The 25,876-nt window shown below is 48.1% G+C and overlaps 1 protein-coding gene across 1 annotated transcript in view; it reads right to left on the bottom strand.

Moving 5' to 3' along the window:
* Nucleotides 1–13,345, bottom strand: part of Pcp4 (Purkinje cell protein 4) — a 53,580-nt gene extending 40,235 nt beyond the window's left edge. The window contains exon 1 of the mRNA XM_042687330.1: nucleotides 13,277–13,345. Within this exon, the coding sequence (XP_042543264.1) occupies nucleotides 13,277–13,285 (9 nt within the window). The 5' untranslated portion in view covers nucleotides 13,286–13,345. The remainder of the gene's footprint in view (nucleotides 1–13,276) is intronic.
* Nucleotides 13,346–25,876: the final 12,531 nt, after the last annotated feature.

Genomic DNA, 25,876 nt, shown 5'->3' with positions numbered 1-25,876 from the left:
GATGCAGATACTTGCTTGGCATCAAGTGATAAATGTGATTCTCTACCAGGGGCGTTCCAAGCTGGAGACTTTCTTTTTTGGAAATAAACAGCTAGATTTACACACACACACACACACACACACACACACACACACACACACACACACACACACAGAGTTAACCAAAATAGCTTCAGTGAATGCTGGAAGCTTGCAGTTGTCTACTTTTGGAAGTAAAGGGCATGTTTTATCCTAAACCGGCTATTGCAGCTCAAGAAATGAATCAAGGCAGATCGCATGACAGGCCGGAACAGGTGACCTACATCAGATACAGCTTGCCTAGGAAGTGTGAGCTCCAGGTTCAAGCCCCGGTACTCGAAATGCATAAATAAAAGAGGAACCTAAATAAATAAATAAAAATGAGCCAAGATAAATAAATAAAAGATGAGCCGAAAGCTGTCAGGCCATTTGATGGACTGAAATTTCCTTTTTCTATTTTTGCAGCTCTGAGGTTACCCAGGGCCTTGTATCTCCTACACAAGCTGTGATTCAGCACGAGCCACATCGCCAGCCCTTTTTACTTCAGTAATTTTGTTTCAGGTAAGATCTGGTACTTTCTGCCTTGGGCCCTTGCAGACACTGACCCTCCTATCTCTACTTCCTTTGTACCGGAGACCACAGGCATGTCCCACCATGCCTGGCCAGGGACCTACAAACTCTAACATAATGCATGCACACACACACACACACACACACACAAGACTCCTTACCACTACCAAAACCTACTGACTCCGAATGACCACTATGTCTCCTTAATAATGGTTATTGATTCTATCGCCCACTTTCAAATCCCTGTGAACTCCGGGTCAGCTTAATTTGCAGCAAAACCACCCAGTTCTTATCTAGTTACAGGATGTCGTGCAGGCTCTGGGCCATTATGAACAGCTAAAGCTCACACCGCCACATCGTTGCACATCGGCATATATCGACCCCATGTTTTCCAGTCCGGGTGTGTAAGAATGTTTCTTTCAGTGAAAAAGCCCATGTACCTGCCCCGAATGTCTCTGTCCCCCAGAGACATCCAAGGAAGGTAAGGCGGTGGGGTGTTTGGAAGTTGGAGCACAGAAAGAGACTTGGGGCAAAACTGGCTAAGGATAAATAATAATAAATAATAACAACAATAATAATTGAATAATCAACACTCAGTGAGAACACTAAGAATGGGGGGAATTTGCACATTAGAGTTAGAGTTTAGCATTTCTATGATCTTTAGATAGCACATACACACAAACACACACCCATACACATCTGTTCTAAAGGATTTTATGACTTCATCTAAACAGTTCTAAGTGGGCCAAGCGCACCTCAAACAAGTCTGATTTCTCCTCCGAGCTGCTGGCTGCACTCTTCACCCAGCCTGGAAGCTTCATCGAGTGTGGTAAACACCCCGCCCGCACAGCCTGCTTGCATGGTGGAACTCGGGCCATTCAGAGCGCATGCGAGAGTTCCAGGCTCCGCAGGGACAATGGAACCTTTCACTAGCTTGGTTTCTTTTCTTTTTTTGTTGGTCGTGGGTCTTGAACTCTGGGCCTGAGCACTGTCCTTCAGCTCTTCAGCTCAAGGCTAGTGCTCTACTGCTAAGACACAGCACCACTTCCAGTTTTCTACTGATTCATTGGAGATAAGAGTCTCACAGGCTTTCCTGCCCGGGCTGGCTTTGAACCATGATCCTCAGATCTCAGCCTCCTGAGTAGCTAGGATTACAGGCGTGAGCCACTGGTGCCTGGCTATGACAGATGTTTTGATAACTTGATAATTTTTACTTCTTACACAAATGGTAAATAGGCATGCATGATTGTATGGGCATGATGGTAAAATTTTAAAGCTTGTTCCTTTATTTCGGTAGCTTACTAGTCTAGTTTAATAATAACTCAAAAAATAAAGGTGGTTTCTCCGGGCCTCCTCCATGGCTCTCTACGTGGAAGATGGTGCCGTGGGGAGTGGCCTTGGGGCTACAATGCAAAGGGCCCCAGGTTGGGTCTAATGCTCTGTGGTCCCCTGAGAACAGTAATGTTCTTGTTACCTGACTCCTGTCATTGTAATCCCTTTAGAATAACAATAGAGGAAATGGATTGTTTTATAATTCCTAACAATGTTTAACAAAAGTCATGATTTAATTCTTTATGTTTTTTATTGTAAAAATAGCGTACAGAAGGGTTACAGTTACATGAGTAAGGTAATGAGTACATTTCCTATCGAGCATTGTTACCTCTTCGTTTTTTCCCCTACCATCCCTTCCCAACCCACCTCCTCAACTCTCCCCTCTCTCCCCAAGTTGTAAAGTTCGTTTTCAGCATAGTGTCTTGTGCATCTCATTGTTACAATGGGTCAACCTGTATCCTTGTTTCAGCATTTTGTTATGTCCCTTCCCCTCCCCAAATTAGAGGTGTATATACAAGTTGCAGGGCACTGACCTCAAATACCGTGAAAACATGGATTATACCATGGAGGAGGAACATACAAAGAAACAAAAAAATCACATGGTACTTTACAAATACATTAGAAACAATAGCAAGAAAGAAAAAAACCACTTGTGTTCCTATCTTGGGAGTCATTTCGCTTAACATCATCTTATCTGGTCATATGTACGTAGCTTTTGGCCTTTTCTGCTTGTCCCAGACATATACTAGCTATTACAGATAAGGGAAACCATGGGACATATGTTTCTTTGGGCCTGGCTTACTTCACTTAATATAATTTTTTCCGAGTCTTTCCATTTCCTAGCAAATGGGGCAATGTCATTCTTTCTGATGGAGGCACAGAATTCCATTGTGTATATGCATGGTATAATTCTGTGTATATACACAGTATAATTCTTGCTTTCACTGGCCTCCCAAGTTTGCTGCAGCAGTCTTGCCCCGGCTCAGACTAACCTAACCCTGAGCTGAGCCAGGGCACTGCCAGAGAATTCCAGGAAAGATGGCAGGGGCCTGTTCTCCAATGCCTCATCTCCCACGAGATCTGCTTGCACTCCACCTGTATTCCGTGTCCCCGTGGTAATTACAGGGGGCCCCTGGCCTGAGTGGAGGGGTCCCCCAAGGCACTGCTTACCCTAGGCTTGGTCCTGTGAAAATTCAAAATCCTCACCCACAACCCAAGTGGGGTTAGGGAGGAATTCTCAGCCCCGGCTCTCAGCAAGAACTCAGGGGAAAATGATGTCATGGAAATCCAAAAACAAATGATACTTCTAAAACGAACTGAATCCGCTCTGAGCGTAAGAAAGATTAAATCCAGATGAACAAGTAACTGTGAACTTGAAGCGGGGTTTCGGTGCCGGTGCTTGACAAATTGCTACATCTATTCTAAGAAGTTTTCTTCAAGAAGAGGTAAAATAGCCCGTATTTCTAAGTTAGAGAACATTGCCAGAAATAATATTTGAGGCGTGGCACTGTATTATCTAGATATTTTGACAGGACTTATGTAAATGTGAGAACAGACCTATAAATACAAGGCTGAGCCCATCCATGGGCCAGCTCCTCAGAACAAAAAATAACAGTAGCAGAGGGCAATCATAAATAGCTTAGAAGCTACCAGAATAGCAACAGCCAAGACCCAAAGTACAATGAGACCCCACACACTTCTCATGGCTAGCACATATAAATTTTAAAATAAGATCTAATTTCAAAAATGTGATGGATTGTCCCCATGTGATTTATTTCCAACGTCCTAAAGAAACAAATTCACTTCATATTTTAAAGAAAGATACTGCTGAGCGCAGGTGGCTCGCACTGTCATCCTAGCCACTCAGGAGGCTAAGATCTGAGAACCATGGTTCAAAGCCGGCCCAGACAGGAAAGTCCATTAAGACTCTTATCTCTAATAAACCACTCAGAAAAATAAAAGCCAGCACTGGTGCTGTGGCTCAAGTGGTAAAGTGCTAGCCTTGAGCAAAAGAAGCTTAGAGTCAGCACCCAAGCCCAGAGTTCAAGACGAACAAAAGAAAGAAAGAAAGAAAGAAAGAAAGAAAGAAAGAAAGAAAGAAAGAAAGAAAGAAAGAAAGAAAGAAAGAAAGGAAGGAAGGAAGGAAGGAAGGAAGGAAGGAAGGAAGGAAGGAAGAAGGGAAGGAAGGAAGGAAGAAGGGAAGGAAAGAAAGAGAGAGAGAGAGAGAGAGAGAGAGAGAGAAAGAAAGAAAAAAACAGAAAGTCTCTAAAGCCCCAGTGAGTGTTGGCAAGAATAGACGAGTTCACCTTCAGAGTTCAGGTACTTTGTAGTCAGTTAACAACTAATTACAGCATCCTACCAGAAGTAATCGGATGATTTTTAAGTCTTCTAGTTTGGAGTTCAGAATATTCTTTCTTATTCAAACAGACCACATTGGGTAAGCAAGGTATAAAAGTGATTGAACTCAAGGTCAAGGGACTTCTGCTGACTGCGGCCGAGGAAGCTGAGTCCCTGGCAGCGGTACTGACTTGATCATCCTGTCCCCACCGGGCTGGAAAAGAGGAGCAGAGAGGCACCCAGGGTCTTGAGACTTGAAGTGAAGGCCAGCGAGAAAATGGCTTCCCTGCTTCCTAGGGGCTCTTTTTACTTACATCTAAGAAAAATATCCAAGGTATTTTTACTTTTGTCCCAGCCTTCACAGGAATTAGGAGAGATATAAAAGAATGTGGGTTATATCACAATATGACAGAAAATAAGAGATTTAATCAGAGAAGAAATGTGCATGCGAAATGGAGACTGACTTTTCCTCCAGGGCTCTGTGATTTCTGAACAAGAATAAATGAAGGATCTTCAGCCCCATTTTAACATCAGGATCCATAGTGCATGCCTGTAGTTTCAGCTGTTTGGGAGGTTGAAGCAGGAGAATAAAAATATGGGTCCTCTAGCCATTGCCTCCTTGTTTTAAGTTTTTAGGACGCCCTTTATTATAACAGCCTATCAGACACATAATTTAAATAAATCAGCTAAATACACTATGTATACATGCTCAAAAATTTTCCCTGCTGTGGCAAACTGCCAACACCTTTAGAGCTCCCTCATTACAAAGAAGAGACACTGTGGTCTTTGTGTGTGATTGGCATGGTCCTGTGGCGATCTTGCAGGTGGACGGAGAAGCTGGTTCAAGGCATTGGATAGCCAGAACCAAGGACAGCTAGAATGGACACATCAGGAAAGAGAGGAAGCATAGCTGTGGTCCACGAAGGAAGGGCCAGTGTTTGCACAGCCCCGCCTTGTCCTGAAATGTTTCTAGAATGAAGCGGTTCCTGTGTGGCTCTTCCACGCAGGACTCTTTCAGGCACATAGAAATAGGAATTTTATTTTAAAAATAGGAAGAAAGAAGAGTCAGAATTATTGCCACCTTGAACGTGGCCAGGTCCCTGTCCACGCAGGTGTCTCTTGTGAGCTCTCTGTCTGCAGAGGTAAAGAGACTGGACGCTCCCACGCAGCCATTTTCGGGTCAGACTGCGACCACTTCCTGGCATCAGGGATTTCTTGGTACATTTAAAAACATGTGGAGAAATATATCATTTGAAAAAAGAAAACCCCAAGTACAATTAGCCTTATTTCCAGGCTCAAGAGATTAAAAAAAAACTAAAGTGATATTTTTCTAATTGCCTTTCACGAAACAGTATCATTTCATAAGGAAATGAGACGTGAAACATACATTTAAAAGCAGGTAGATTCCTTAATTCATTTCTTAATGTTGGAATTTAGCTTCATGTGGACAGGTACATGTGTTGGGTGAAAGAAATAATCTTAGGAGAAACAGAGAGCGCATTTCCTGGTTATCGTGTTACACTTATTTAACTAAGATAAATGGTAGGGTCTGTTGTCAGCATCTGGATGGCTGTGTTCAGGGGCTGTGCGAAATTACAATAATGAGCCCCTTTGCTAGGACATCGGCTGGGCTGCAGCACTGGAGATGTGGGGACAAACGTTCTCTGGTCGCACCTCTCCAGGGTGGGTTTGGATTTTAGGGCCAGAGAAGGCATCATCTCAAATCCAGACAAGACCCCAGCTCCCAGACTGTCCACCACACTCACCAGTACACAGACCACTGGGTGGACGGAGGGCGGAAGGGCGTCTCACCATAAACATTTCGGTTTTGTCAAAGCTGTTTGCAAATGGGCAAAGGCCCTGCAGAGCACACTGCCACCCCCCCCCCCCACACACACACACATCATTCTCCAGTCTCCCTCTGTGCAGCCTAAAAATGGCCTGAATGGCTCCAAGTTCCCCTTTCTTCCCCTCAGAAGTCCTGTGGGGGTGTTGAGATTTGTGGGTGCTTCCTCCCCTATTTTATGACTTTAATTTGTCTCTCTCCTCTTCAGAAGATGGTAGACTAAGAGTAAAATATAAAATAATGCCATTTAGTGGGTGATTGATTTTTCCCCTTGGCAGTGTCATAAATATGGCCATGCATTTGTCCCTCAGAAACGGGCCCACACGCAGGGCGCCGGTGGCTCATGCCTGTAATCCTAGCTACTCAGGAGGCTTAGATCTGAGCATTGTGGTTCAAAGCCAGCCCAGGGAAGGAAAGTTCATGAGACTCTTATCTCCAATAAGCCTAGAAAACTGGAAGTGGCGGTGTGGCTTAAGCAGTAGAGTGCTCACCTTGAGCTGAAGAGCACAAGGACAGCACTCAAGCCCAGAGTTCAAGACCCACAACCGACAAAAAGAAAAAAGAAAAAAACAAAAAGAAACGGGCTGGCAGGTCATTTCATGAGATGCGAGAGCACACATCCAAAGCTAACTTTGTAAGATGCAAACAATGCATGAGCAGATTGATGCCCGGGGTGTGTAATATGTTAAAGCACCCATGAGTGATGTGGAGTTCATAGGCTTGGGGCACTGATACAGTGTGGCAGACATTTAGCTATTTTTATTTTGGCAGTACTGGGGTTTGAACTCAGGACCTCCTGTGTGCTAGGCAGATACATTACAGCAGAACCACACTTCCAGCCCAGCAAACTTGTTGGATTGGTAGACTTAAGTACCTAGGCAGCATTCTCATATTGATGCTCTCAGGCATTTATTGTCCGTTGAATGGGAAATGTGTTTCTGTCCCTTGCCTATGCGTCTCTTCACTTCAAAGTCAGGGAAGAAGAGTAATGGTGTCTTTCCCAGGACAGTGGCACTACACATGGCATAGTTTCAGGGCGCAGGCTTAAAACACCCACATTTGGGTAAATCTTTTTTGCATGTGTCTTGTGCTAAATCCTACTCAAATATAAATTAACTTCAAATATTTAAACGTGCCAAAACATTGAGTCAAAACATGTAAATTACTCGTGCCTTATTGTAATCATTGGCCATTTATGTTAACTGTTAATTAAAATATTTACGTATGCAACTTGCTTTCTACAGGTCCGGTTCAGTGTTACCTCCAACAATACCACAGAATTGACATCTCAGCTGCTTGATTGTGGATGCCCAAATTTCTCTTACAGAAGATCTGTTTAGACTCCCTTACTCTGTCTTCTAATCATTGCCAAACTGCTTTTCTATTCCATTACAACAAACTAATTTTCAAGGCTTTCCCAGGCCCAGCCCCTCTAGCCATGGTGGTTTTTCACGAACTTCAGAGACAGCCTAGGAAGAAAAGCTATATTGAAATGCGGTGCCCTGCCCCCAGCTCTCATATCCCCCCCCCCAACATTCCCAAACGTCCGGAGTTCTCTCTGTGGAGATTCCTCTCGTTTCTTCTCATTTTGTTTTACTTCCAGGAGAGCATTTATTTTGCAGGGATACCCATGAACTCATTTCCCACTTAAGCAAAAGAGGATGAATGGCAAATCCCGCTTTTGACCAGAAGCAAAGGCCTAAAGAGAAGCATTTCTCCTCTCCCCAACCAGAACTGACAACACTGCAACACCAGAACAGGGCCCGGTGCTTGGCTACCCCAGCTGATAAACCCACACTCAGAAATCCATTCTTTCACCAAGCGACTGAACACAAAAACCATAGAGCTGGGCTTTATGGACAACATCAAACTCTCCTGATCAGAAAGCTCGTGTCTAAGAAGGATGCTTCCAATCAATAAAGTGTAGCTGTTGGTACTCTAATAGTTCAGTCTTTGATGCCGTGCTTATAACAATATCAGCCAAATGTCACAATATCCATCTGGATACCTGCAGTCCACCAGAACTCTTCTTCTCCAGTAGAAAGACCTGTCCAGAAAGGCACGGAACACTGCAGGCTTGGAGCTAATGATAGTTACGGTATGTTTGAGATGTTTGATCTGCCCAGCCTACTAGGAACAGTGGGACCACAAGCAAACTGCAAACTGCGAATGTGTCCACCTGTGCTAACTCCCTTCCTGACACACAGAGGCGAGAAATGACAAAAAAAAAAAAAAAAAAAAAAGATGCCCGGATTGCGTCTGTCAAAAACTCACGGATTTACCCAAAAAAAAAAAAAAAAAAAAACAGGTTTCCTTCCTGCTCACGCTACTCCACTGAGCCTTTGTAAAATCAACTACGGGTCACTTGCCCGAATTTTCTTTCTGAAAAGAAGAAATGGTAATACCCGTTGCCCCCCTGCCATGCTTAGAAGTCAGGTGAGGAAAGCGAGATGGTTTCATCCTCAGCAGTCCTCAGTGAAACGCAGGCCGAGGAAACGAAGTTTAGGGCGGTCCACATGATCACCAGGCTAACAAACACGAACATGTATGGCCCCCTCTCTGTTAAGAAAAGTCAAAACTTCCAATCCAAGTTGCAATTGGTGTCTGTCTAGATCTAATATCCCCACTTAGAAGAGAGACATCTATCACTGTGTGGGCCAACATAACCAAGTAGCCCTCACTGGATCTTTTCACAGCTCTGAGGCAAATACAGCCCTGGATGAGGTTAACATTACACAAGAAGTTGAATGGTCAGCCAGGGGTGGCAGCGCACGCCTGTAATCCTAAGTATTCAGGAAGAAATTGGGAGGGTTGCAGGATTACAGTCCAAGGCCAGCCTGAGTAAGTTAGCAAGACCCTCATCCCAACCAATAAACTGAGCATGCCCAGCTATGGTCCCAGTTTTGGAGGTCCCAGGTGAAAAAGGTCCAGACCCCTGTATGAAAAAAATAACGAAGTAATGACAAAAAAAAGGCTGGGGATGATGAGTCTCACAGTGGTAGAGTGCCTACCTAACTCTGAGTTCAAACCTAAGACCAGAGTTCAAATCTGACAGATTCCAGTTGTAAAAATACGTATCTTTTGGAGGCAGTCTGAAGGTAGGGTTCAAGTGGTAGAGTATGAGTAAGTGTAAGGTCCTGAGTTCAAAACCCTGATATCAGCAGAAGGAAGGAGGGAGGGAGGAGGGAAGGGAAGTGATTTTAAAATTACGTTTTACCAACTCAAAATTCAGAAACAGGAGGTTGGGAGGGATGGGGAGAATGAAGGAAGGGGTGACACTGATCCTTTGCACAGCTACTTAAAGGTAATTTTTAATTGTGCTAATATTTTTTAACAGGGAAGCATGTGGCCCTGCTTTATTCAGATCTTAAAAAGAGATTCAGAAACATAAAAAACAGGATTGTTTGGCTTCTGTCACTGGGCCTTTGGGTCAGTTGCAAAGTCTGCATTTTATACAATGATTCTCAGACTTTGCGTTTAGTAACTGGTCTAAAATACACACTCCATGGCTGTGTTTCAGTTCATGTGAGTCACAGAAGCTACCGTCATGACTCTCACCCAATCTGTTCCATTTGGTAATTTGTCCCTCTGCTGGCTCACCATGAGAGCTACTATATGCACCCAAAACAATGTTGTAGTATTGGGGGCGGGGGGGAGTCGTGGGGCTTGAACTCTGGGCCTGAGCACTGTCCCTGAGCTCTTCAGCTCAAAGCGAGCGCTCTACCATGTAAGCCACAGCACCAGTTCTGGTCTTTTCTGGTGATTAATTGGAGATAAGAGTCTCATGGACTTTCCTTCCCAAGCTGGCTTTGAACCATGATCCTCAGATCTCACCTCCTGAGTTGCTAGGATAACAGGCATGAGCCACAGGTGCCTGGCTAGGATTATGTTTTTAACTCTTGATTTGAAGAAAAGGAGAAGGACTATCTATTTTCTATGTCTCCACCCCAGACTTAAAGGCAGGGAGGCCCCCTCCCCCCTCCTTGGGTGTCTCCATCTACAACGGGCCACTCACTGCTCCATTCTTCCATCCATTAGCACCGTGTTTTCACACGCACCGATGGATCTGGCACTGGGGACAGTGTGTGTCTACAGATGACCTTGGCTGTCCCCTCGGTGTCCCTCCAGTTACACCCTCCACAGGCACCACTCCATCACTGTGGGCAAACTCCAGACAGGGCAGTGGCTGGTCCTGAGCTATGAGTGGTGTGCTATATACCTGCCCCGCCCCCGCAGGCGATGGTATCCACCAGCAACGAGCCCTGTGAGCCTGACGCCTTCAAGTCTTGCGCCTGACCATCCTAAGCGAACTAGTTCTTTTCCAAAGAAACTGAAACGCACAGACACCCAAACAGGGACCAGGGAATGATGGCTGCTCCGGGGGCTGTACTGGGGGACGGGGGTGGCGGGGGGATGAGAGTTTTTCTCCTTGAGCACAGTGAGTCTGATGGCAAGAGATGTAGATGGCCCTTGGTGGGCTTGGACCTTGGTGGTGGAATTTCTGATCAGTGAGGAAGTCGGCTTGAGCCTGCGTGTTGGTCTCTGCTGCATTATCTTTCATCTCATAGATTGCTTCAGCGCCTCTGACATACTCTAACACCAAAATGCAAATTACTACCCCCACCAACCTCCTCCACGCTCTCACATTGCCCTAAATTTGGACTCCCTGGGAGTCTCGAGCTGATCCTTTCAATCAATCATGTGTCATTGTCCCCCACCCGCACCCCAGAAAAGGGGTAGGAATGAAAATGATGTTGCTTCGTCAAGCTGCCCGGTTTCACGCGCTGGACTTGGTTTGCTGTCCAAACCCCCACGCTCTTCAAGGCTGGATGAGCCAGAAGTACAGATCCCACCCCGGGAAGCATCCCGCAGTTTCAGGATCCACTCTGTCTGCCCAATCCCTGCTCGAGGGACCAGGGACGAGAACACGGCACCCCAGGCAAGAGCTGTCTGCCCCCCAGATCCAAATTAACCCTGAGGCCTGAGGAAAGTCACAAAACCCTCTGCCCTGACCCTCGCTAGCCAAATAAGTGATTACTTGGACTCCATGCCTGCCTGAGAGCTATTAAAACTAGAAACCTCATTTAATTCACCCAGCTAAAGAAATCTTCAGAAGGGGGGCCCAGGGCTCTCCCTAGCAGGGGTTCTACTTTATTAAATATGTTAAGCAGCTTTAAGTTTTAGGCTAAGGACAAATTCCTGCTCCCCAGAAACTCAGAGACCAGCCAAGAGCAGAACGCTGGGGGGGGAGGGGGGTTCTTGCTCACTGTTCAGGTCCTCTGCTCAGGAAGTGCGGGGGGGGGGGGGCGCGGGGGGGCGCAGAGGTCCTCTGCTCAGGAAGTGCCGGGGGCAGGGGGGGGGGGGGCGCGGAGGTCCTCTGCTCAGGAAGTGCTGGGGAGGGAGGAGGGCTGCAGAGCTGTCCTCATTACAGATTCACAGAAACAGGGTCGTTAGTCTAATGGTGAGCTCTGAGACGCAGGTGTTCCCCGGAGACCCACAAAGTCCAGTGAGCTCACCAAGCCAAGCACCCAGTAAGGCTGGTGGGGACCACATTGGGTAGGACCCTCGACAGGAGATGGAGGTTCCTGGAGATAGGCAAAGTCCCAGGTCGATCACTGGAGCTAAAAGAGACTCCCTAGGGTCTCTAGGTCCCTCTTGATGAGCAACCACCAACTTGTGTGTAGAGATAGCTCTCCACACGGGCGTCCCCGCCTGCTGCAGGCCAGGCGAGCACCACAAACAGCGCTTTGAAATCTCGGTGGAGTCTGGCAGAGAGCCAAGCTGGCAGGAAGCGAGGCCTCGTGTGGGATACTGCCCTTGCCTGTGTGAGACCCCAGCTCCCCTCCGGCGGCGGCAGGTCACCTCCTCCTGCCCTCCTGCAGGTGGGCACTCCATGAGCACCTGTGGCCAGCACTGGCCCAGGTCCTCACCCTGTGGTCGCTAGCTGGTGACCTTGAACCAGTTAGCCAGCCCACCCCTCTGAGCTTCGGTTTCCCCCTGTCAATTAGGAACAGTAATGGCTGCTTCTGCCCCCAGTGGAGGGAAGTTCACAGCACTGGGCAGGGTACTGGACACTTCAGCTATGAGCCAAATGTTCGTGCTGACTTAACTACCCCTCCAGGGGTCGCCAGGCACCTGGCACATCCGCCCTCCTCCACATCGGGCTCTTGGCTCTCACCCAAGCCCCATTCCTGAGCATTCCAGGGGTGCTCTACCCTCTGCCTGTGGTGTTTATGACCCAAGTTTAGCCATCAGAGAGGTGAACACAATGAGCAGGCATTTTATTTCTGAAGTGGTTAATTTTACCCGAGACTGCCAAAAAAAAAAAAAAATCATCCATCTGTCAAACGAATAATAATAATAAAAAAAAAGATCAGGAAGAAAACAAAAAATCCCCAACAGTAATTAAGTGCCAACAAGAGGAAATAAAAATGAACTTGGCTGCGTGTGGAGTTGAACAGGATTGGCATTGTATAACCCCGATCCAGTCCCTCTTCACAGGAGAGAGGGGGGAAGCGCTCGGAGGGAGCCAGGCTGTCCACAAACCTGTTCTGTAGACACACACTTGGCTGAGAGGCTGCTGGTGTGCAATGCACTTCCCTCCCATCCCTGTGCCTCACAGATCCTGACACTCGGAGTTCTTCACGGTAGCTACTACCTGCAAGGTGTCCCAGTGCCCTAGCCAGATGCAAGTGCGGTAGGCTCACACCAAGGGACGGCAGAGGAGACCACCCCCCCCCCCTCGCCCGGCGTCCCCTCCCCCTGCTGAGGCTGGGTTCCCAGGTGGCCAGCCTGCCAACACCCAAGGAAACAGGTGAAGACCCTCTCCCTGCACACGCGCGTGCGCACACACACGCGCACACACACACACACACACACACACACACACACATCCTCATGAGAGAATGAGGCAATTGATAGCTCCTGCAAACACTTCCATCCCGAATCCCAATTCAATCAGAAGCACGCGGCACACCCTCCAGCCCCTTCTCTTCCTGAAGCTCTCATCTTAAAAGTTGCAAACTTCACCCGTGTCTGGCCGGCATTCCAAGGGAGAAATGTTTTCATGATGACAGGATTGATGAGTGTCAGCACCTGTGTGGACATGAGCCCGGCAGCCCTGACCCCGGCTGCTCACAGCCACTTCCCGCTGCCGACAGACCTTGCACTCACCTCGCTCATGTTGGCCTGCACTCCGCAGCCCGGTCCGGCTCTGCACAGACAGCACTGCTCAGGGGTGGCTGCTGGCTGGTCCTGGCTTTTCTCTTAAAAGAGCTGCGGAGTGCCGTCATGCCTGGCGCCAGCCAATGGGGTTCATTCACCTGTCTGAACGCCTGTCCCTATCAGAGAGCACAAAGAGCCACCTAGTGGACGAGCGGAGAAGCGCGTGGCAAGCCACAGCTGCCGTTCTGCTGAGAAGAAAGGCCCCCAAAGCCCAGCACTTGTGCCTCACGCCTGTCATTCTAGCTACCCAGGAGGCTGAGATCTGGAGGATCAAGGTTCAAGGCCAACCTGGGCAGTAAGTACGTAAGACTCTGTCTTCAAAATAACCAGAGAAAAGGCAGCGGGCCAGAGCATGGCTCAAGTGGTAGAGCATCAGCTGAGCAAACAAGCTGTGAGAAAGAGAGAGAGAGAGAGAGAGATCACAGCTTCCAGGCACAAAATAGCCTTCTTCCCGCTGACCCCCTGGCAGACAGAGCCTGCCAGCAGGACGCGGTGTCCAGCAGGTCGCAGACCCACTCTGGGCTCTCACGCCCACTGGAGCTGCACCTCCCACCTCCCCCACAGCCGCCAGGCCAGCTGGAACTCTGGTTCCCGCCCAGCCTCCTTGCTCCACCTGCCCAGCCTTCCTGCAGGGAGGCTCGGCCCTATTGCTCTCCGTGCTGGAAGTCAAGCCCGCAGCCTAAGCCCCACTCTGGCCGTGTGTGGTGGCCATCTTGGCAGACTTCTCCCAGTGCTGGGGCCCTGGGGGATGTTTCAGGAGCTGACGGGAATCCCTTGAGAGGAGAGTCGTCAGCATCACCTTGGGGCAGCAAACCGAGCGCTCCTCACTCCCCTCACGCCCCTCGTCCCAGCATGCCTCTCATTCCCAGCATGCCCCTCCCACTCCCAGCATGCTCCTCGTTTCCCAGCATGCCTCTGGCAGAGCAGTTACCTCCGCAGGGGCAGTGGAGCTGGCCTGGGAACACAATGGGGCCACCAGGACAGGAGCACGGGCCTCAAGTCGGGCACTCGTGGGCCCCCTGCGAGCATCTGAGCACGCACACCTCACCATGGCACACACACTGCCAGGCAAGCCGGGCACCAGCACCTCCACCCTCTCCCCACGGCAGCTCCAGGGTTGTCTGCTACTGCGGAGCCCCCACACAGCACCCATCAGCCTGAGGGTGGACCGCAGGGCTCCCTGGGGCTGAGGACAGCAAAGGCCCCAGTGATTCCCTGTGGTGCCCACAAGCCGTGGGTTCAAAGATCACAGCTTCAAGGGGCGGTGGGAGGCGTGTGCACTCATGTCTCACCTGCACACACACATATCCTCACATGCACACACTTAGCACATTCTCCAAAGTGGGGCTGTGGCTCAACTGGCAGAGCACCAGCCTTGAGCAAAAAAGCCAAGTGAGAGCACATAGCCCTGAGGCCAAGCCCTGCTACTGGCCCAAAAAAGAAGAGAAGAGAAGGAAAGAAAGAAAAGAAAGAGAGAGAGGGAGAGAAAGAAAGAAAAGATAAGGAAGGGCGCTGGTGGTCACGCCTGTAATCCTAGCTGCTCAAGAGGCTGACATCTGACGATCACAGTTTGAAACCAGTCCAGGCAGGAAAGCCCACAAGACTCTCATTTCCATTAACCACCAAAAAGTCAAAAGTAGAGCTATGGCTCAAGTGATAGAGCAATAGCCTTGAGGGGGTAAAAGGGCATAATCAGGCCCTGAGTTCAAGCCCCAAGACAGGCACACACATACAAGGAAAGAAAAAAAATTCCATCTAAGAGGGGAAGCTTATTCTCCGCTTCTTGGGGTATGATCTGCACGCAGGGACGGAGTTGGTGCAGGCAGCCTCTGGGTTACTGATGGGACACTGTATATTAATGACCCCGAGCTCCCATCAGACTTTAATGTCACTGCATCAGATGTACGCAGCTTCCGGACACGGGGGTGGTGAGGGGAACGCTCCTCTGCTTCCCCTGCCACCTCTGCTGCTTCTGTCTTCATGCTCCATGACCTCGGGTGCCCGCGGTGCAACACGGGAAAACTTCCCCTTCTCACTTGTTTAACTGTATTTCTTATTATCTTTAAGTCATTGTACAAAGAGGGTTAATTCAGCGCATCCTTAGAAGTGTCACCCCTTCCCGGTCTCCCCATCTCTCCCAACCCCCCCTCCCCTCGTGTTACCTGCCTCTGTTGCAACCTGTGTACATGGAATTGTGTGACTTTATTCACTAACCCTTCCTCTCTCCGTGATCTGCCCTCTTCCCTTTGACCTTCACACACACACACACACACACACACACACACACACACACACACACACACACACGTCTCGGCCTCTTAGAATACATTTTATTAGACTTTAAGTTGTTTTCTCAAAGGACTCACACCCTCGGAATCCTCCCCTGCATGGGTGGAGCAAGAGGGGTTTTTGTGACCTGTCCGTAGAAGCATCCAGTGCGCCTTCACCAGACTACCCACCCCACCTCTCTCCCTCATGCCTCCCCTTCCAAAACCAATCTCCACCAGCTTCCTGATGCTGTGAACACACATGCTTATAAAGTATTTGACCGCAGCCGCCCTCCTGCCCACAGGAGGCCCAGGCTCCTGCCTGTCTTACGCTCCTTTCTTTCCTATTTTTGTTGTATGCTCACGGTTCATGGGTTTTCATCCTGCCACCTCAAACGTGCATGTACAATGCTTCAGTCAGGCCCTCTCTCCTACCCTCATTGCCCACACCCCCCTTACCTCTTCCTGGCCCCCCCAATCCAGCAGCTTTCAGGGAGCTTCGTGCTGTCTTCTTCACTCACAGCTGCAAAGCAGCTCAGAACTGTTCACCCTCTGATGCTCTTAACCCATGACCCACAAGACTTTCACGTGGACAGAGAAAGCGTCCTTGGAGCAACTTCTGCAGCTGGCCCGGCCACCATAGCTCCCTCTTCCCCTTCCAACCTTCCTGGTCCCCGGCCAGCATCCAAGGAGACGCTGGGTTTCTACGAATCGTCCCCAACTCCAAGCCCTGCACACCCACCGCAGTGGCTGGACCCATGAGCTCTCATCTTTACGTCCTTGTCTTTCCTGCTGCCTTGAACTGTCTGCTTTCCTGCAGTTTCCAGCCTCCCGCCAACCCGTCAGATATCCACGGGCCCCAAGCCAAAGGCTTCCTCCGTTCTAGCTGCAGGCTTGGAAAGGCAACCTGATTCCAGAAACCTCTCTTGTTGATTTTAATGGTGCATTCATGAGTCCTTTGTTTACTGGGGTTGTATCTCTCACCTTCTGAATTTGAAAGCCCTTGAAAGGAGAGAGGTCAGGCCCCACCAAGCCTGGCGTCCAGCACTGAGCAGACTCCACACTGATTTTGAAATAAATAAATATCCCAGTGGTCACAAAGCACAAGGCTGCTGTAGGAAAGAAAGCTCTTCTGTTCTAGAAAATTAGATTCACTTTCCAAGGCTACCATCGAAGAATTTTCTTGTTTGGAGATGAGAGGAAAAAGTCATCTCAGAATCTTCATGCTGTCAAATTCGAATCCAGTTTCCTAAAACATTAAAGACAGACAGATAGATAGATGATAGATGAAGAGAGACAGACTGACACTGACAGGCAGATGGATGAGAGAGAGAGAGAGAGAGAGAGAGAGAGAGAGAGAGAGAGAATAAACTGGTATTGTTTTATTTGTTTGTTTGTCGGTTGTGGGGCCTGAACTCTGGGCCTGGGCGCTGTCCCTCAGCTCTTCAGCTCAAGGCTAGCACTCTACCACTTGAGCCACAGCACCACTTCCAGCTTTTTCTGCTTATGTGGTGCTGAGGAATCGAACCCAGGGCCTCGTGCATACAAGGTGAGCACTCTACCACTGAGCCACCTTCCCAGCCCCTGAACTGGTTTTAAATCCAGACTGGGGGATAAACAGATCAGCCTGCAGGTCCACTCAGTCCTTCTGGCCCAGCTCCTCCCTTGTCTCTTCCATCCTCCAGGGAGTTCACACACTTAGCTAGCTATCACACTGTGTAGTAAGTAAGTGTACATGCCTTCTTATTTCTTGAAGATATTGAGAACTGGTTAGACTTGAGCTTCTCCCTCTATCCCTTCCTCCTTCTCCTTTCCCTCTTTGTCCTTGTCCTTTTCTGTCTCTCCCACACCTGCTCCGTACTCCCCTCTCTCTTCCTCTCCCTCCCCTCCATCTCTCTCATCTTATTTTAGATTTAACTTATGTCCTATTCACTCAGCCTCCCATCCCACCCAGCACTGAGGCCAGACGGGAGGGGGAATGCATGGAACAGGAAGGAGGGAGCAGCCAGCAGGAGAGAGGACAGCCAGGCAGACACGGGGTGAGGACGTGGCAGGTCCAGCCCATCCCCGGGCTCTGCAGGGCTCTGCTCACCTTCTTCCAGGCGCAGTGCTGCAACCTTATCTGAAGCCATTCGGCTTTAAATGATTCCCTGTTTGTGCATGAAAAGATCATTTTATAACCTGCAGTGTCTTTTAGCCCAATTAGCTGCCCACACCTGTCCCGGGAACTAGGGCTGTCTGGGCTACTCATGGAGCCGTGAGTCTCTCCTTGACACCAACGTCAGTGGCCTCAGAGAACTGGCACCCAGGACCACAGGCTGTGTTGAGGGCCTAAGGAAAAGACTCAGGTAGTCAGCAGCCCTGGCAGCTTTAGAACTGCGCTGTGACATCCTTCATTGTTCTCCCGGTCCCCACACGTGAACAATAGCAACCCCCACTCCTTCTCCACCACTGATTGTGTGACTCCCCTACTACACCTCCAAGCTTCCAATGGCAATCAGGGAGCACTCATTGCACCCATGTGTCTCCTCTCAGATTGCTGCGGTGCTCAAGCAGGCATTGGGGTGAAAGCCTGGGTTTTCTGCTAGGACACATCTCACTTCCTCTGGCTGATGCTATAAGGTAGTATCTGTTCCCCAAAGCCTCTTCGGAGCACTGCCCCAGAGGCCCGTGATCCCAAGCCATACATGTGTGCTACTCAGGCAGCAAGAGCAATTCTGGTGTCTGATTACTTGTCTTGCAAGATGAACCTCCACAGTTACCAACCAGGACTCCAAAGAGTCCAGCTATTTCTCCCAAGAAAACATGGTTTCTATGGTTGACAAGTAAAGAAGCTTGGTTGTATTTTTACTGGGCATGTTAATGTGCAGATAGTGCTTTTCATTCACATAACATGGAATAGTATTAAGGGTTATGTCAGCAGGGTGTGTGGGTATGTGTGAATGTGTACACACACACACACATGCACACGCACACACACAAATAAAGAAAGGGGTAGGTAGAAAGGAAATAACCCCAGTGTATTCCCAGGAGCACCTCTGACTTCATCGCATTGCACAGCATTTAATGGGTCACAAAAGAAGAATTAAAATAGCACTTTCTACTTGCAATACATGTGTCAATATCAATAAAGTACAAGTAACTGTCTTTCAAAATAACATCAAACATAATATGCAAAGCTGATATCCTACAAGATGTTATGATCATCAGTTATTTCAAGACTGAAAGGCATTAGCATAAAAAGTGGTACATTAATTCGGTTTAATAGGAGTACTTGCTTTAAGCAATTCCAAATACTAAGTCATGCTGAAGGAATTATTACCAATATAATAAAAATCAGAACAATTTGCAACCAATTAAATGCAGTGAACTAAAACTCCCTTGGAAAAAAAGTTTAAATCCCTGACTGAGCAGCTGAGAGGTGGGAGTGCAAGTGCACGCTGGGGGCCCATCCCGGCCAGGGCAGGCTGACGCTGCCTCAATGTTCTGAGGCTGTTTGACCCTGTTGCTTTGAGCCTGTGGTAAAACAAACATCATGGTGGGAGAGCAAGGCAGAGTAAACCAGACAAAACTGCTTACCTTGGTAAAGAAGAGGAAGGAAGGAAGGAAGGAAGGAAGGAAGGAAGGAAGGAAGGAAGGAAGGAAGGAAGGAAGGAGGGAGGGAGGGAGGGAGGGAGGGAGGGAGGGAGGGAGGGAGGGAGAGAGAGAGGGAGGGAAGGAGGGAGGGAGGGAAGGAGGGAGGGAGGGAAGGAGGGAGAGGATGAGGAGGAAAAGAAAGAGAGGAGGGGGAGGAAATGGAAGAGGAAGAAGAGGAGGAGGAGGAGAAGCAGCAGCAGCCAGGACACAATATCCCTTTTTAGGACAGGTCCCTAAGGTCCAGAAAACGACCCACTAAGAATCCCCTCCTCATAGCACCGTGGCTGAGGATGAAATCTTTGACATACCAGCCTTGGAGGACTCATCTGCGCGTGATCTCAGCCTTGTCCTGCTCGCTTGGTTTTGAATGGAGGGTGGTTCCCAGTAGACATCAGCTGACAGCTCAGCCAGCCATCACAGCTGGCTCTCAGGGCATCATAGAGGACCCTACCAGGAAGGGAGAGAGTGTCCCTAAAGCACACCCCCCAAGCCTTACAGCATGTATCTTCCTCCAGGATCTGGGTGTAAGTTGGCTCCATTTTAAATGTAGACATACCAGTGAAACATCTGTGCTAGTCTGCAGTTGCCGCTGTAACAAGTGACCGTGGCTTAAGGCAGCATGGATCCATTTCCATGCCCCAGGTCTGACAGGCTGATGGCAGAACTTGTTTCCTCACTGTTCCAGCATTCAGAGCCCTCCCTCACACCACGGCTGGAGCTCACTCACCCCTCTGCTTCCTCCACCTCATCTCCGTCTCTGATCCTCCTGCCTGGATTTCTTTTTTTTTTTTTTAATTTATTTAAAACAATCAATTTATTGTCACTCCGTTCTGGATGCCAGAAGTCCAAAATCCAAACCTCCCTCTGGAGGTTTTAGGGAGAACCTTCCCTCCCCTCCGTTCCTCTCCCCTGCCCTTCTTTTTTCTTCCCTCCCGCCTGCATGTCTGTCTGTTAAAAGCCCTCGCATGACATTGAACCCACCTGAACAAGACAGGAAACTCTTCCCACTTCATGACCCTTCACTTCCCCACTCTGCAAAACCCCCTTTCACCATACAGGGGGCTAGGGATTGGGGTGTGGACATGCGGACACATCTGGGAAGCTGTGATTCCCTACCACATTACCCCAGTCCTGTAGCTCAGAAGTGGACAAGCAGAGCTGGGGCTACTGCAACAGTAGCCAGTGTACCCAGAGGGCATCTGAGAGGGGGCCTGCCTGGAAAGGACCGGTCCGCATTATGTGGACCAGTGGTTGCCACCTGGGAGTTCCCACACACATCCATCCATCCTCCTCCACTTCTCCCCCCAAATTATAACCCCAGAACAATGGATCAAGACATGGATCAAGACGGGTTGTACTTATGAATTAGTATGATGAAGGTAAACTTCTTTGTCCAACTACTTAAAGATAATTTTGAAACTATGGTAAGAAAAGCTGGGCATCAGTGGCTCATGCCTGTAATCAATCCTAGCTACTCAGGAGGCTGAGATCTGAGGATCAAGGTTCAAAGCTAGCCCAGGCAGGAAAGTCCATGAGACTCTTATCTCTAATAAACTACAAAGAAAAATCTGGAAGTGGCCCTGTGCTTGAAATGATAGAACACTAGCCTTGAACACAAAGAGACTCAGGGTCAGTGCCCAGGCTTAGAGTCCAAGCCCCAGGACTGGAAAATCTGTGTGTATGTGTATAATAAATAAATACATAAAATAAAACATATCCACTCCCAGACAGATACACATACACATGCAGGAATGAAGCCAACTCATATGAATAATTCAGACCAGGCCAGTGTAGGTCCAGAAGCTCTGCTGGACTGGGTGACAGTCCCAATGCACTTAGAGTTGTCTAGATGATTCACCTTGAAAAATAACTCTGACACAAAATTTTTGGAAATTTTCTCTCATCTCAAAGAATTTCCCTAAGCATCAGACACGTTGCAAGTCTGATTCTCATTGTGTGACAGACACCATCCATTTTTCCTAATAAATTAAGTGTATTAGTTTTTCGTAATGATGGTATTTCATACTTATAATTACAAAAGAAGAGGAGCGGAGACGTCTGGCGCTGTCAGGATTCCTTTCAGCTCTGAGGCTGGAACTTTTGTCAACTATAATTCTATTAGTTGATGCTGAAGTGATTATTTCCAAGTAGTTCTGTGACTTTTATAAAGATAAAGCCTTGAACATAATTAAGCTGGAACAGTTAAGCAGAGACAATTCAAATCCAAGGAAAATAGCAGCTCTTTTTATCTATAAAAAAATACACAGGATAAAAAGCTCTTATGGTTAATAGATATTTGATGCACAAAGCACACATTCTTACTTCAAAATGTAGTTCACTTATGATAATGCATTTCTATTTTATTAAAATTAGCTGCACAATAAATAAGTAGACACTGGTTAAGTTTTGAGACAAATGACAAGACCAATTTCAAAGTAGGATCACGGGGGAAAAAATTTAAGTTGGGAACCTAAGAAACCATTGTTGAAAGTATGGTTTTTTGAGGGGGAGGATTGTTTAGAGGTAGATTTTTTTTTTGCCAGTCCTGGAGCTTGAACTCAGGGCCTAGGCTCTGTCCCTGACCTTTCTTGCTCAAGGCTAGCACTTTACCACTTGAGCCACAGCTCTACTTTCAGCTCTTTGGTGGTTAATTGGAAATAAGAGTCTCATGGGATTTCCTCCCTGGATTGGCTTCAAACTGGGATCCTCAGATCTCAGCCTCCTGAGTAGCTAGGATTACAGGTGTGAGCCACTGGCGCCTGGCTTGGAATTCTTTTTAATGAATAATGGCTTCCAATTTCATTGGTAACTTGTCTTTTAATTATAAAGAATTGACCTTGGGCAATGAAAGCTGCATTTTGTTTCTGTAGAAACATCAATCTCCCTAAGTCCAATTAAGATGAGCATCTTTATGTTTGCATCATGTTTGCCTTTCTGAAAGAGGGGCTGATGGGTAGCTTATTTTCTAGGTTCTGTCATGAGAGAAAAAGAGGGCGGGGAGGGAGGGAGGGAAGGAGAGGGGGAGGGAAGGAAGGAGGGGGAGAGCAGATCCCTCACAGTCCACCTGCATAGGCTGGCTCTACCCTCAAAACACAGCACACAACTTGTGGGTGGGAATAGGGGGGTGGAAATCTGGGAGAGAGTGAGGGAAGAGGTGACACTGTCCAAAAAGAAATGCACTCTTTACTTGACTTACATAACTGTAGCCCCTCTGTACAGCATCTTTACAATAACAATTTTAAAAACAATTTATTTTAAAAAATAATTAATTAAAAAAATGATTCCTGCAGAAGAGTATTGCATTCCACAACCACCCAAAGCTTGGACAGAATCACACACACACACACACACACACATACACACACACCATTAACTGAAATACAACCCATGGGGAGAAGAAAGCACCCTTTAGGGAGATTTTAATTGCACACCATCTGTGGCAGCTAGCAGCAGGTGAGTGGATGGCAGGGGGAAGGGGAACTCCCCAGCCAGCCCGGCTACCTGGTGGCCAGGGCTCACTGGTGGGCCCTAGAAGAAGCTTACAGCTTGGTTGTCCTGCAAGGGGGCGGGGGGGGGGGGGGGACTGGGAGCCCGATGGGAGCAGGAACAGAGCAGGGGGTGTGGCTGACTGCAGGGTGGCAGGCACCTTCATTCTACCACCTTATCTCCAGCTTTGCCTAAGAGAAATCACTTCCCTGGCCAGACTCTGTGGCTCCCCACAGCTGGCTTGGACTCAGAGCCCCCTTCTCCTCCTCCCCCGGCCCAGTGAGGCAGACAGCCAAGCAAGAGCCTTCTTCACACTCTCCTCTGGCAGTGAACTTTTAATTAAAAGGGAAGCAAAAGACATTAATGATCAGTTAACAAATTTCAATCTCAGTGCAGACAAGGGAATTAATGGGTTTTAAAAAGGCTCTCGATAATTATTTCTTGAAGTTTAGAGAAAAGGACTAAAGATAAAATACACCTCTTCCCTCCGCTCTCTTCTGCTTTGGGGAAACTTGGCCACAAGGACAGCCACACCTGGCACCTGTATGCCAGGACTCTTCAGGAGCGGAAGCCTGTGGTCTTAATTAAGCATCCGACCCAGGACCCGGGGAGGACAGGGTGCAGGGAGCCTCCTCTGAGAGCCGGGGGCACGCTGGGCCCTGCGGTCCCCTCCGGCCTCACCCCATGGACCCCCATGTCCCATACCCAGGGAGCAATGATGCTTGGTGCACCAGGTCAAGGTGCATTTTCTCCTCTCTCAAAATAGAAATTACAGTAATGCCAAGGCCAAGGATTTTTGCTCAGGAAAGAGTGCTCGCCTAGCATGCACACAAGGCCTGGGGTTCCATCCAGGATTCTAAGAACAGGAAGAGGAGGGGAAGAGGATGGGAAAGAAGAGGAAGGGGACAGGGGATGGGAGAGGAAGAGAGAAGGAGGGGATGGGAGGGAAGGGAAGAAAAGGGAATCAAAGGGAAGCCAAGGGAAGGGAGGAAATTAATTACAGTAAAGAATTATACAATCTCAAAATAGAAGATATGATTTATTCAGGACAAAGTAATCAAAAAAAACTTCAAGGTGATATATATTCTTATTACTCTGAGTTTATCACCACCCGATACATACATTAATTTAAACACGCCATTATGCTTCATACATATGCAAGGCAAGCGCTCTACCACTGAGCCACCTTCCCAGCCCTGTGCTTCCTACATATGGAGAGATATTATGTAGCAGTTGAAGAAAACTGCCAAGTCGCCAGAGCTCAGAGTAGAAGAAATAAGGGGCTATGCCCCTCCCCCATGGCCTTGCAACCGTCTCGTCTTGGTTTTCCTCTCTCCTCGAAGGTTTATTTATAGCTTCCGGTGTTTTGCCACCCAAACTCCTTCTGAAATATCTCCCCCCTCCCGCCCCCCCCCCCACCTTGTTTCCAGAGCAGTCATTTTCTTTCCTTCCCTGCTTTCCTCAGAAGGAAAATTGAGGTGATGAGGCCTGCTTGAATTATTCAGCCAGCACAAATGGAAAGTGGGACGGGATCAAAGGCTTTAACTCCTGGGATTAAATACTACTGGGAGATGTCCGGGGCAGATGGACAGCCCGAGGGGAGCCACGGGTCCCGCCCCTCAGTTCAGTAAAACCTGAGCAAGCAGGCTGAGAAAACCTCGCTTTGTGTCTGAAAGACCCCACAACTCCACTTGTCACCAACACCACCCTCTGAGGTCATAGGACCCAGGACCAGAGGGGGGACATTTCCCAAAGGAAAAGGATGCCGACGAGTTAGTAAGTTAATGGGCTACTGAGAGGTGATGGAAACATAGGAGGTAAAACACAGTTGAAAGAGCCAGGGTCTCGAGAGTACCTCTAGAGGCTGTGTGTTGTCCCGTCTTCCCCTCCCTCCCTCCCCACCATGCTCACCGCCCCCTCCTCCCTGTGCTCTACCTTAAAAAGCAACTACCCTGTGCAGCCATGAACTGAAAGCTCTGAGAGAGCCACACATCAAACGTGCTTCCTTTCCATTGTTTTCCTCAGGTGCTTTGTCACAGCGCTGGTACATTGATTAGCACAGCTGAACACCACGGACTCAGCCCGTCTTTGCAAGGATTTCAGTTTGAGACCAACTGGGGCAGAAAACATCATGCTATTCCTCAATCAATATCAAGGCACCGTGGTCTATGCCTGTAAATCTTAGCTATGGAGAAGGCTGAGATTGAGAGGACCGCAGTTCTAGGCCAGAGCAGAAAGACAAGTCCAGGAGACTTTGTTTCTGTGGAAGAAGCCAGACATGGTAGCATGCACCTGTCATCCAGGTACCATGGGAAGTGAAAAACAGGAGGATCACAGCCCAGGTGCACATGTAGGCAAGAAATAAGAGCTTATGTCCAAAAAAAAAAAACAGAAAAGGGCTGAAGCTGTAGCCCCCAGGACAGAGGGCCTGCCTAGAAATGTATGAGGCCTTGAGTTCAAACCTCAGTCATACAAATAAAATGGAAAAGTCTGACATCAATCAGCATCATATCCCCGTGAAGGAAGATGCACTCACACATTGTGAGACATTCTGTTTCTTGTCATAGGCTTACTGGTAAAGAAGAATTCCAGATGGTCTTTGCTGTGTCCTAGACTGCATGGGTGTTACAGAATTTTTTCTAAGGAAATAAGCTTCAGGTCTCTATTTACATTCAGTTGAGAGAGGCAAGGGAAGGGGAAGAGAGAGAGAGAGGGGAGGGAAGGAGAGACAGAGAGACAGAGATCAAGGGTGAATATACCCAACAGGATAAATCCAATCCATTAGAATAAGAATTCCTAGGCATTATTGGGATTTAGAATCTGCCCTCTCCTTCCATTAGATAGAGAAACGAAATTAAAGCCTTCAAAGAATGAAATAAAGTCACTATTTCTTTTGAATTCATAAAAATGCTCTGAAGGCCTGGATTGAGATCAGCCATTTGTGAAACTGGCCAGGATAAAATGGAAACTAATAAATCCTCCAACTATGCATTTTTATGAAGTGGAAACTATGCTAATTTCTATAACTATGAAGAAAATAAAAGACTTCTTTGAGTCTAATCATCAATTTTATTGCCAAGGTCTTTAAATATTTAGTTTATTGCCTCTTTGGGACCAAAGTCTGAGTAGCTAAAATTGAAGGATGTTAGGAAGGGCACCC

The sequence above is a fragment of the Dipodomys spectabilis genome, unplaced genomic scaffold, assembly GCF_019054845.1.
Source record: "Dipodomys spectabilis isolate Male_0828 unplaced genomic scaffold, ASM1905484v1 ptg000107l, whole genome shotgun sequence".
NCBI lineage: Eukaryota > Metazoa > Chordata > Mammalia > Rodentia > Heteromyidae > Dipodomys > Dipodomys spectabilis.
The sequence above is the reverse complement of the archived record's forward strand: the minus strand, read 5'-3'. Positions and strand labels throughout refer to the sequence as shown.